The following is a 10860-nucleotide window of genomic DNA, read 5'->3' as shown; positions in this document are numbered from 1 at the left end:
CCAGCGACCCAGAAAGCTCACACGAATGAACTTGCTGGAGGTCACACAGCTGAGAAGTGGTGCAGTTGGGGTTTGAGCCTCTGCACTCCGGAGGGGACAAGCCAGGAGGTGGAGCCAAGGGCCGGGATGCTCCCAGCAGAGTCCCCACACACCTGCCTCCATGTGGGGTGTCATCCCTCAACGACCAGGACCCAAGGGCATCGTGAATGCCCCTCGTGCCTCCAGCCCTGCCCCAAAGGAAAACTCCAGAGCTGGGGATTAGAGCACCAGAAATTTATTGAACTCTCCACTTTCCCAAAGCACAACTAGCCACACGCGCGGGGGCAGGGTGGGTCTCCCAGCCCCACTCTCATGTGCCACGCCAGGGTGACCAGCACGGGGACACCCCAGAGCCAGGCTGGGGAGCACGGGACACAGAGAGGGGAACAGGACAGTCTGAGGGTGGAGGCTTCTGGCTGGAAGTCCCAAACCCCTAGTAGGAAGGAGGGGGTGTGTAGAGCAGATGGGGCCCCAAGAGCCACCAAAGGGCACCAGGGGTGGACAACACACAGTCCACAAAGAGGGTAAAACCAGCCTTCAACACACAGCCTCTGTCCTGGGTTGCAGGGCACACACATGCACACGCACACACGCGCAAAACGTAATGTTCCTGGGGTGAGGGTCAGGGCGCCAGAGACCCCCACGCAGGGACTGGAATGAAGCCCCCCGATTTATCACTTGGGGCAAGTTTTTGGCTTTTCTTCTGAAAAGGGAAATTTAAAAATCTACAACAAATCACATCAAATTCATTAAAAATGATAAAAACCCAGCCTCTGCCTCCTCCCCTCAGCATCTGACACTGACCGAGGAAGGGACACGGGAGCGACCAGGCCAGGGGTCCCTGCCCCAGACAGCATCCCAGAGCGGGCAGTCTGGCCAGAGGGCGTGAAGCAGCCCCTACCACCAGCCTTTGTCTGGGCAGGGAGGGGCCACCCCAAGGGGAAGAGTTTCCAAGGGAGAAGTCTAAAACGATCAAGCTGCGTCAGGGGAGGGCAGCAGAGGGCATGGTGAGGGGGGCGGCGGGCGGGCACCGCGGGGCCGCCATCAGCTGCGCTGCTCCAGGTAAGCAGACAGCAGCAGCCCCGGTGGGAGGAAGTCCAGATGCCGGTTGCTGACCTTCATCTGCCGCCTGCCCTCCAGGTCAGCACCTGTGGGAGGGGCCCGGATGCCGGGATCACTAGGGTCGTGGCACAGAAGAGCTGGGCCCCCAGCCTGCCCCACCGGAGGTCCCCGCAAGCTGGCCACCCTGACCCCCGCAACCCAGGGCCTGGCGCCCAGAACAGCTCATGCTGCCTGAATGCCTTCCCTCTGCAAGCTGGTCCGTCCTTTTCCGGGACTTATCCCATGTCCCACGGGCACACTAGACACACAGCTGAGACACGCAGGCCTGAAGCCAAGGGGACTGAACGAAGGTCCTGCCTCCAGCTTTGTCACCACCCCCATCCCCACCCTCAGAGGGGATTCTGAAGCACCAAGGCCCCAGGTGGCCTGGCCCCCCCGGCAACCTCCCTTCCCCCCACCTCCTGTCACTCCAAAACCCGAACCCTGCAGCCATGCCTAGCCCCACTGGTCCCACCTCCAGGCCTCTGCCCGCGGCTGTCTCCCGCCCCTGCTCCCCATCTTCCTAGGGCCCCACCCCCTGCTCTGTGTTCAGGCCATGGCTCACTCCCAAAGAGGAGCACCCCTAGCCCTGCCCCTCCACCCTGAGTCCGTGGGAACAAAAGCAAACGTGGAGGCTGCATCTTCCTCTGAGGGAAAGTGAGAGCAACTATCCTGGGGTTGCCATGGAAACTGTCTCCTCAGCGACTCCAGGCAGGAGGCAGAGAGACAGGCATGAGGAGTGAGGACCCGACGGGACGCCGAGGGCCAGCCAGGACCTGTGAGGACCCTCCCTAGGGGGTCTGTGTCTGAGACCACCCTGTTGTAAAACAGGCCCTGGGTGGGGGGACTTATCGGAAGTCCCATGTATGGCCCAGTGGAAGGGCTATGGCTAGATGAGAACTCTGCTGACACTAGGGTCCCCTCACCTCATCTCAAGGGCCCCCGGAGGCCCAGTCTCCTTGGCCACACACAGGCCACCCTCTCCCTCAGCCCTAAAGATGCAGAATGAGGGGCATCTGTGTCCACAGCGTCGCCCGGCCTGGGCCAGAGGCACGGGCGCTTCTGACAGGTTAACGTGGTGTCCCAGGCGGCCTCTGTGCACTTGCTGCCCCTCCCTCCTCTCCCAGAAGCTCGCACTGGCAAAGCATACCCCGGGTAAGCCCAGTCTTGCTTTCCCCAGGCTCAATCTGCCAACTGGGGTCCCATGGGCCCCCAGGCACTTACTGGCTGAGATGAGGTCCATGTACTGGCAGACAGCGTGAAGCAGGAGCCTCTCAAAGCTGCAGAGGAACGGGTGGTGAGCGGCCAGAGCCCGGCAATGGGGGAGTGTGCTGTACCCACCCCTACCCAGTCACCTGTTGTCCAGCATGGCCGTGTACACGGCCTGGGGGGACACAGAGAAGAACCTCAGCAGCCGCTCCTCCCAGGTCTCCAGCGTTTCCTGCAGAAGAGACGGGCCCAAGGGTCAGGATGACTGTGGGACACCAGCCAAACTGTCCAGGCCCCACACACGGGGTAGCCTCTGGAGCCCAGAGCCCTGGGTTCAAATGTGGCCTCTAACTTGCTACCTGAGGCTGCTTACCTGTATCCAAGGATACCAGGCACTTAGACACGTTCACACCTTTGAGTATCTCAGCCTTCTGCCTGGTGAACTCCTACACATCCCCTAGTACCTACCTTTATTGCCCCCGCCTCTTGCACCCTCAAGGCGAGCCCCTGCCCAGCCTCAGGTCCTGCACTCTGATTACACTGGCCTGTATCGCGCCCTGTCTCCACCACACCATGTTTGCTGGGTAACTGGTCTCCCCTCACCCCGCCCCTAATTGAGAACTTATTAAAAAGGCCCTCAAAAAAGACCAGGCAAGTGGAAAGAGATGAGGTCCAGCCTGGTACTCACCATGGGGATGCGGCTTCGCTTGAGGACAGCTCGCAGACGCCTGCTGATGCGCTGGAAGCACTCGCGGGGTGTGTAGGCCGGGTCCTCTGCAAGAGTCCCTGGCGTGGGGCAGATGCTGGAGCCAGCCAAAGGCCCTGCCCACGCTGGGCTCCTCCCCCACCTGGCCCTGACCACCACCCCAGGCACACACACCAGGCCAGGCCCCAGTCACACCTCTGGTCCCCCCGCCTGCACCCAGACACGCACCTCTCCGCCGGTCCTCGCCGCGGCCAGGCCCCCTCCTGCGTGCCTTGGTCTTGCCTTCATCCTCCAGGTAGCGGAGAACCCTCTCCTGCTCCTCCCCAGAGCGGTTCATGAAGTCGTTCCAGACCTGGAAGAGAGGCAGGCGTGCCCCTGAGCCTCAGTCTCCCCATCCGGGCAGCACATGTTGGTGGGGGGCACAGAGTGCGTGGGAGTACTCCTTGTGGATACGTTTGGCCCCTGGGCTGGCCAAGAGTTCCTGGAGCCCCTGCGGCTCCTCTGTGTGGGGTTGGGGATCAATATGGACCCGATACACACCCACCACACCCTGAGCTACAGGTGTGAGAAGGTTCTGGGCTGGGAGGGTTCTGGCCTCTGGAGGGGGACCCAGGGGTGTCCGGTGTAGGCGGCGCCTGGTGGTGGGAGCAGGAGACAGGTGAGGACATGTGGCCCCACCTCGACATAGGTCTCATTGCTGCAAGCCTCCGCGAAGACGCCAGGTGCTGCGGGGGGCGCCTGGTCCCCATCGTCCGGGCCCGGTGTGCCTCCGTCTGCCTCCAGCAGGGTCAGGAGGTACTGGGCTAGAGGGAAACAGATGGTCTCTGTGCTGGGAGTTGGCATTCGGGGCTCCCTAGGCAGAGGGCCGTATTTCTTCCCCCTCCTCCACATTTAGGGCCTTTACTTTCTGGCTCACACGAGCCTCCCCTCCTCCATGCTCCAACTGTCTTTCCCAGAAGGCAGAGAAACCATCCAGCCTCCAGAACTCCTCCTATCTTGCCCTGGCTTGTTGAACTCCTACGCAGCCTTTACAGCCCCAGCTCCAACGCCCTCTCATCGTCCAGGTCAGGGCCAGGTTCACAGTTAAGGGTGGCCAATAAAGCCAACATGCACACCATTCTTGTCCGAGGCCTTGGAGCCCCTGGGAGGTGCCCCTGGACCCTTGCTCACTGTTCTCCAGGCGCTGGAGGCTCTTCCGCCCCTTGGCCTTGGGCACGAGGTCTGAGTTCCGCACAGCCTGGTTGATGAAGTGCTGCTTCCGCTTGGAGGCCGAGAGCCTCTTCACGTGGGAGCTGGCTAGAGCGGGCAGGCAGCCCGGAAGGGGCCTGTGGGCCGGGGTGGGGTGGGGGGCAGTCCTCAGGGCCAAGACAGGCCAGGACCCCCAGGCAGAACCCTGCCATAGCCCCTCTCTCACAGCCATCACCTGCCTGGTTTCCCTCAGCAATGGGACCTCACCCCCATCATGTATGGAGCCCTGGGTCCTTAAAATCTCATTTTGTCTCATTGTGACGTCACTCGGGAGGCAGGTAGAGTTGAGGACAGTTTGTAAACCGAGGCTCGGAGAAGGGCAGTCCCATGGAGGATGGAGGCTCAGGAGAGCTGCCCCCCAGGCTTCCAGGTTTTAGCTGTGAGCCGGTGAGGTCCACAGCCTCCCTCCTCTGGAGATTTCTCAAGAAACTTGACTTGACAGAGCATCTCCCACCCCTGGCAGCAGATAAACCAGCAAACTAAGGCCACGCGCGGGCCCCCAGGGCCCCCCTGCTATGTGCTCAGGGATCTGGGTGGGGGAGATGGCTGGAGCGGCCCCCTCTGAGCACAGGGCACTAAGCCCTAAACGGATTAGCAGTCCTCCTGCTGGGGACCCCAGGTCCAGGAGGCTCGCGGGAGGGGGGACACTGACTGGGCACATCCTGACACAGGGAAGCTGTGCAGCCCTCCTGGCCCGCCCGGGGCTGCCAACGGACCACTGGCCGAGAGGACGGTCCCACAGGCTCAGCCACCCTCACGCTGAGGGGCGGACGGCAGGCTCTGCGCCCAGGAGGGTCTGAGATGCCAGGGTACCCCCCTCAGGTCCTGACTCCCTTGCCCTCTGCCACTCTGCTCCAGCCTGCCCCTTCAGCGCCGGGGGCCCTGCCCCCAGGCCTTTGCATCGCTGCACACCCTGCCTGGAGCCCGCGCCCCTGGGCTCCCAAGGGCTCACGCTCACCCCGCTTTGGCTTCTGCTCACACTTCCCAGTGAGACCCGAGCCCTGGCTGTGTTGTCCTCCTGACTGCCCGGTGTGCCTCACTGTCCCCCCACCGCACACGCAGCCATGGCCGGTACACAGCAGGTGCTCAAAAAGATAACTGCCACCTCAGTTCTCCAACAAAATCCCACAATTCCAAGAATGAGTAGAACCCAGAGTCCAAAATTCCACCCAGACCTTCCCAGTGTTCAAAGTTCCCAAGGCACAAATTCACAACAGAAGCGTGACCCCTCCCCCACTAACAGGTTCCAGAAAACGCCACGACACCCTAGGTCTAGGGGACAAGACGCCTCGCAGGTCAGGAGTGAAGCCTCCTCAAGGTCTACACATATGGGAAGAGTCCCCAGCCTCAAGCTGTTGCCCCTTACAGAAAGGCTGTGATGTCTTGATCAAAAAGCAGACAGGCAGATGAGACCCAGACCTGCCTGAGGGCTCCTTGGATGGCGCTGCAGGCAAAACCTATGGAAAATGATCTGATGGACAAACTTGTTCAAGCACAGGTACCCATCGGAAAGAGACAGGCGGGCAGGGGCGCAGGTCAGGTCTGGACTCAGCCCAGAGTCGGAATCCCAGCTACGACGCTTCCCTGGGTGACCTGGGCCTCGCGTGGGTTTCTGTAACTTGAGGAAAAGAAAGGCCCACTGCCAGGTCCCATGAGGCTGGGTGGGGACACTCAAAGCCAAAAGGAACCAGGACACACACCTTTCCCCAAGCTGCCACCTCCTTGGTTTCCTCCTGTGATGGGGAGATCAACCCCTGAGCCACACCACTGATCACAGCAATGTCCCTGGGTTCAGTGATCACCTTCAACACCCCCCCAGGAGGCAGGTACTACAGTTCTGACACCCATTATACGTGTTTGCAAACTGAGGAGCAAAGTCATTATCCGAACAAGACCCCACCACTGCAAAGAGGGCAGCTGGAGCAGGGCGGGGCCAATCAAGTCAGCGCAAAGCCAATGACTCTGAGGCTGAATGTGACTCTCCTGAGGCCTGGGCATCCCCATCCCAAACCCCAGATCCAGCCGCAGCCTCCTTGGAGCACCAGCACCCATGTCTCCACCCCGGCAGCTGGCCAGAGTCCAGAACGGTGGCCTGGCAGGGCTGATAACACAACCACATCCGGGGGGGCGGGGCCATCAGAGGGCCCTGGGGCAGGCTGGGACTCCAAGAGGAAGCTCAGACCCTCAGGGCACCAAGCTCCCGTCACCTTGGCACCGGGCAGAACCTGGACTTGAACCTGGTCTGAACAGGAACTGCTCAGTCTCCTGCCTCCCTCCTGGGGCCACAGTGGTCTGAGGGCCTGAAACTCAGGTCTGTGGTGGGCCCCTCAGACCCCAGCTCACTGGCGAGGAACCAGCTGGTCCCTTCTCTGCTCTACCACCACCTGTGGCACCACAGCGCCCTCCCTGCAAGGCCCAGCCCCTCCTTGGGCTGGCATCTGACAGAGGCCGCATACTAGGACCACCTGGGTCTGTGCCTGGTCCCACAGACCTCCGGGGGCCTCGACACCCTCTCGTGAGTCCCCGGTGCTGAGCGGAGCAATGGAAAGTGAGTCCTACCACCAGCTCAAGCTGACAGACCTCAACCAGATTCCAGCAGGAGCCTTGGGGCCAACTGCCGGGCCTGGAGCCTCCATTCAAAAAACAAAGGGCAGGGCAGAGGGGGCCAGGTGGGGGAGAACAGGAACCCAGCCAGTCAGATCTGTCCTGCGTGCTGGGGAGAAAGGGCGGACACGAGCATAAACTTTCTATAAAACACACCCACATCGGGTATCAGTGCCTGACCCCTCCCCCTCACGCTCTCTGCTCCCCCGACAGGGCCTTTTCCCTGCAACTCGAACTGGTCAGGAACAGCCGGCCTCAGGGCCTTTGTACACGCTCAGCCCCCTGCCTGAAGCACCTTTTCACCGGCTCATTCTCCCTCAAAACTCACCGCCCAGGAGAAAACGCCCTGCCCCTCAACTACCCCAATCAGCCCTGTTTCCGGGGTTACCCGCTGGCAGCAGAGACCAGCTGGTCTTTGTACTTGTTTACTCCTGATGCTCACACCTCCCTCACTAGTCTGATAAGGACAGGGTCCTCCTGGCCCCTTCTGTGTCTCTCCAGCCTGGACCACAGCGGCACCCAGTAGCTGTTTGTTGAGTGAATACTCGAACTTCTGCTTACACGCTCACCCAAGGCCCGGTACCTCTGTTCCCCTGCCACCCATAGAGAGCACTTTATGGTCTCTGGGGAACTGAAGCCCTTAAGTGAGGGTGGGTTTGGAGAGAACAGGCTCCTTGGCTCCCCCAAGTCTGCTCCCTGCAGGTTTTTAAACGGGTCCTTTGACACCCACTCCCCCTGGCAAAAACACACCTTCTCTGACACCAGCCCCTCCCCCAGGTTCAGGCCAGAGAGGAACCTACTTCCTAGAGCAGGAAATCAAGGAGGGCTCAGAGCGGAGGTGACTCATGCTGGGGTGGGGCTGACCTGCAGAGGGGTGGCCAAGCCACCCTCCCCCCAGACTCAGAGGGGAGGGGGGCAGGGGGCGGGGCAGAGGGACCCACCTGGAAGGTAAATACCCACTTTGGGTGGTTAAGGCCCCTTAAAAGGGGGGGTAAATACCCACATCTGTAGAGACCTAAGTGACTTCTAGATAAATACCCAGGTGGAGACAGTAACAACAAAGTAACAATAAATATAAAAATATTAAAGCAATCATAAAATAACAAAGTGATACAATTATTTTAAAATAATGACATAACATGAGACCATAAGATATATGAGATAATTATTGAAGAATGGATGCTCCTCGCTGCTGGGCACCTGGGGCTGCCGGCTCACTGACCCTAGCCACTGAGAGGGGGCCACTGTTACTTCATTTTACAGATGGGGAAAGTGAGGCATGGAACGGGGTAATAACCTCACCCCCACCAGAGCACGAAAGAGGCAGGAGGGGAATCCAAGCAGCCTCCTGCACCACAGGGTGGGCCACGCGGGCTTCTGCATAAACACCCAGGTTAGAAAGAAATCTGTGACCCACGGGGACTTCCCCAGATGGGCCCGCCCCAGCTGCTCTCAGTCGGCCTGGCCTCTCAGGATGGCCAGGCTCGCGTTGGCCCGGGTTTTTGAGCCTCCCTTTAATGTGGGTCTTCCCCGAGAGAAAAACAAAGAGCCCGTCCACCGGGGGGTGGGGGCCTGACAACCCTGGGGACACAGGACTGGCTGCGGGGTGAATTCCCGGCTTGGGGAAGAGCCCGATATGGGTAAATACCCAGAACACCACCAGCTCGCGTTCCGGGTCCACAGCGCGCACCACCCCACCCCAGCCGATGACGCGCCGCACGGGACCCCCGAGGCACCGGGACTGCGGCGCCGGGGGTCTGGAAACACAGGGACCGGTGTGCCTCCCCGAATGCCCGGGCGTGACGGGCATGGGGCTTCGTCGGGAAACACCCACTAACGATGAAGCCCCCCGCCACCGCCCCCACCCCCGGGTGGGGTGTCCCCGAGGAAAAGGGGCGGGGCGGGCCGGGGGCCGCCGCCGGGGAGAGGGTGCCGGGGAGGGGGGCCCGGACCCGGGGAGCGCGCCCCTCCGCCCTCCCGCCGCGCTCACAGCGTCCGCCGCCCGCCCGGGGAGACCCCTGCCGCCGCCGCCTCCGGGCCGCCCTCCGGGTTCTCCAGCGCGACCATAGCTCGGACGCCGCCGCCGCCCCCGCCTCTCCCGCCGCTGTCCAGGCCGCCCGGCAGGGCCTTCTCGGGGCCGGGCAGGAAGTGACGGGCGCCCGGGGGCGGGCCGGGGCGGGGCCTGGAGGCTGAGCGGGCGGGGCGGGGGCCGCGGCCAGGTCCCGGCCAGACCCCGGGCGGCGGGCGGGAGACACCCGGCCCGGGGCATGGACTGGGGACACTGAGGCGGGGGAAGGGGATCACTACCCTATCCTCGCCTGAACCCGGACTGTAGCCCCGGGGAAACGGAGACCGAAGGTCGCGAGTGTCCCTGCGCCCAGGCGGGGCTGTGGGCTGGGCACCCAGCCCTGGCAGGACAGATGGGGAAGCTGAGGCCTGGGGAGGGAGAAAGGAGGGGCACGTCCTTTTTCAAAGGCATGGACGGACGAAAGGACCCACGCTGCCCCCACTGAGCACTAACAGGGCTTTCCTTCCACCAACCCCGACCCGGTCCTCGGTAAAAGTGCCAACCCTGGAGCCCCGCTGGACGCCTCAATTTACTCATCTATCAAAACCGGACAAAGTCAGCCCCAAACCCCTTTAGCCTTTTAGAGTTCATTCATTTCACAAATGCCCTCTGTACTTGGGGCTGGGGCTGGGTTCTCCAGACCCAGCAGTGACAAAATAGACCTCCCCCCCAGGGGGCAGGAAGAGGAGACCTCTGGAAAAGGGACTGTCAGGCTGCAAAAGTGGGAAGGGTGTGCCAGGCAGAAGGAACAATGAGTGCAAAAGCCCCGGGGCATCCAGAGTGGTCGGAGCAGGGTGACGGGAGAGCGTGGCGGGGGAGAGGACAGGCCCATGAGACTGACGGCCCTTTGGTGACAGGTTGCCAGGCTTGGTTTTTGACCTGAGAGCAATGGGAAGCCAGGGGAGGGTTTAGAATAGAGAATTAAACCTGCTCTAGAATCTAGAATCCACCCTTCATTCTGCAAGAAAAGTAGGGAACCTGAATCACGTTAAGAGACCCCACAGGGATGCAGCCCAGATGCAGCCTGGTGGAAATTGTACAGGACAAACGACTCAGCTACTTTAACAAATAGAGCGAGGGGGAAAAAGGAGAGGGGAAGGAGGAGGAACTACAACAAAATTCAAGAGGGCACACACTGTGTGACTTCATGCACACAAATGTGAAAGAGGCAAGAGAAATCAATGGCCATACCACTGAGGAGAGATGGTACCTCTGGGGAGAGTGCTTGGGTGAGGCTCCTGGGACCCGGGATGCCTGGTCTCAGGGTCCTGGCCCACAATGGCCAGCCATTCAGTAGGTGTGCTGACTCTCCAGGGTGCAGCCTGGGCTGTGCCCCTGTTCTTGGGAACTTCCAGGGAACCTATCCTCACCTTCTTAACACCCTCCAGGACCCTCTGTCCATCCCTGAGTGTTGCTGCTCCCCAGAGCCCCCAACTCCAAGGTCCAGCCACCTGCTGGACTGAGCGCTCTTCCAGGCCCATTCAACTTGGCAGCCTCCTCAAACAGCTCCTCTGTCCCCACCAAGTAAACTTGGGTCCCCTCAGCCTCACCTGTCCATCATTACCACCCCAAAAGGATTTTCCCTTTCTTTTCCGAGTTTTTAGGCAGTTGTCAAGAATACTGGTGAAGGCATGAAAAGGGTGGACAGGGAACTGTCTCCCCCTGCAGGTTCTTTGTTCTTCCTTCTTGACGTATTTGCTGCACTTTGATGTCCATGCATATTTTTCATGTCTTTCCCTCTCTAGTCCTTTTTACCCAGACACAGCGTCTTTTCTTCTGCTGTCCAGCAGCTCACATGGCCTGCTGCACGCCTCACGGGATAGTGTCTGGGGCACATTTCTGGGTGTGAGTTTGGGGATCAGCATTGTCCTTTCTTGAGGGGAGG

General features: G+C 60.9%; 1 protein-coding gene across 2 annotated transcripts; it reads right to left on the bottom strand.

Annotated features, from left to right (window-relative positions):
* Window positions 1-258: 258 nt before the first annotated feature.
* R3HDM4 (R3H domain containing 4) lies at window positions 259-9050 on the bottom strand. Of its 2 annotated transcripts, none has more exons than XM_072948190.1 (8): window positions 8898-9050; window positions 4226-4380; window positions 3734-3858; window positions 3284-3407; window positions 3038-3135; window positions 2496-2581; window positions 2365-2420; window positions 259-1187 (listed from the first exon to the last, which is right to left on the bottom strand). In XM_072948190.1, the coding sequence occupies exons 1-8, from the start codon at window positions 8972-8974 to the stop codon at window positions 1084-1086; spliced, it is 825 nt and encodes a 274-aa protein (XP_072804291.1). In that variant the 5' UTR covers window positions 8975-9050; the 3' UTR covers window positions 259-1083. The 2 variants fall into 2 exon arrangements, with proteins under 2 accessions (XP_072804291.1, XP_072804292.1); XM_072948191.1 differs by having other exon boundaries at window positions 3038-3123.
* Window positions 9051-10860: the final 1810 nt, after the last annotated feature.

This window comes from Vicugna pacos, chromosome 22, assembly GCF_048564905.1.
Source record: "Vicugna pacos chromosome 22, VicPac4, whole genome shotgun sequence".
NCBI classification, from domain to species: domain Eukaryota; kingdom Metazoa; phylum Chordata; class Mammalia; order Artiodactyla; family Camelidae; genus Vicugna; species Vicugna pacos.
Note: the sequence above shows the minus strand (reverse complement) of the source record. Positions and strands in the feature narration are given on the sequence as shown.

Coding starts and splice junctions, on each gene's coding strand:
- R3HDM4 (XM_072948190.1), bottom strand. CDS start 8,974: ATGGTCGCGCTGGAGAACCCGGAGGGCGGCCCGGAGGCGGCGGCGGCA. Junction 3,408..3,733: donor GCAATGAGACCTATGTCGAG/GTGGGGCCACAT, acceptor CCTCTCTTCCAG/GTCTGGAACGACTTCATGAA. Junction 2,421..2,495: donor ACGGCCATGCTGGACAACAG/GTGACTGGGTAG, acceptor GTTCCTCTGCAG/CTTTGAGAGGCTCCTGCTTC.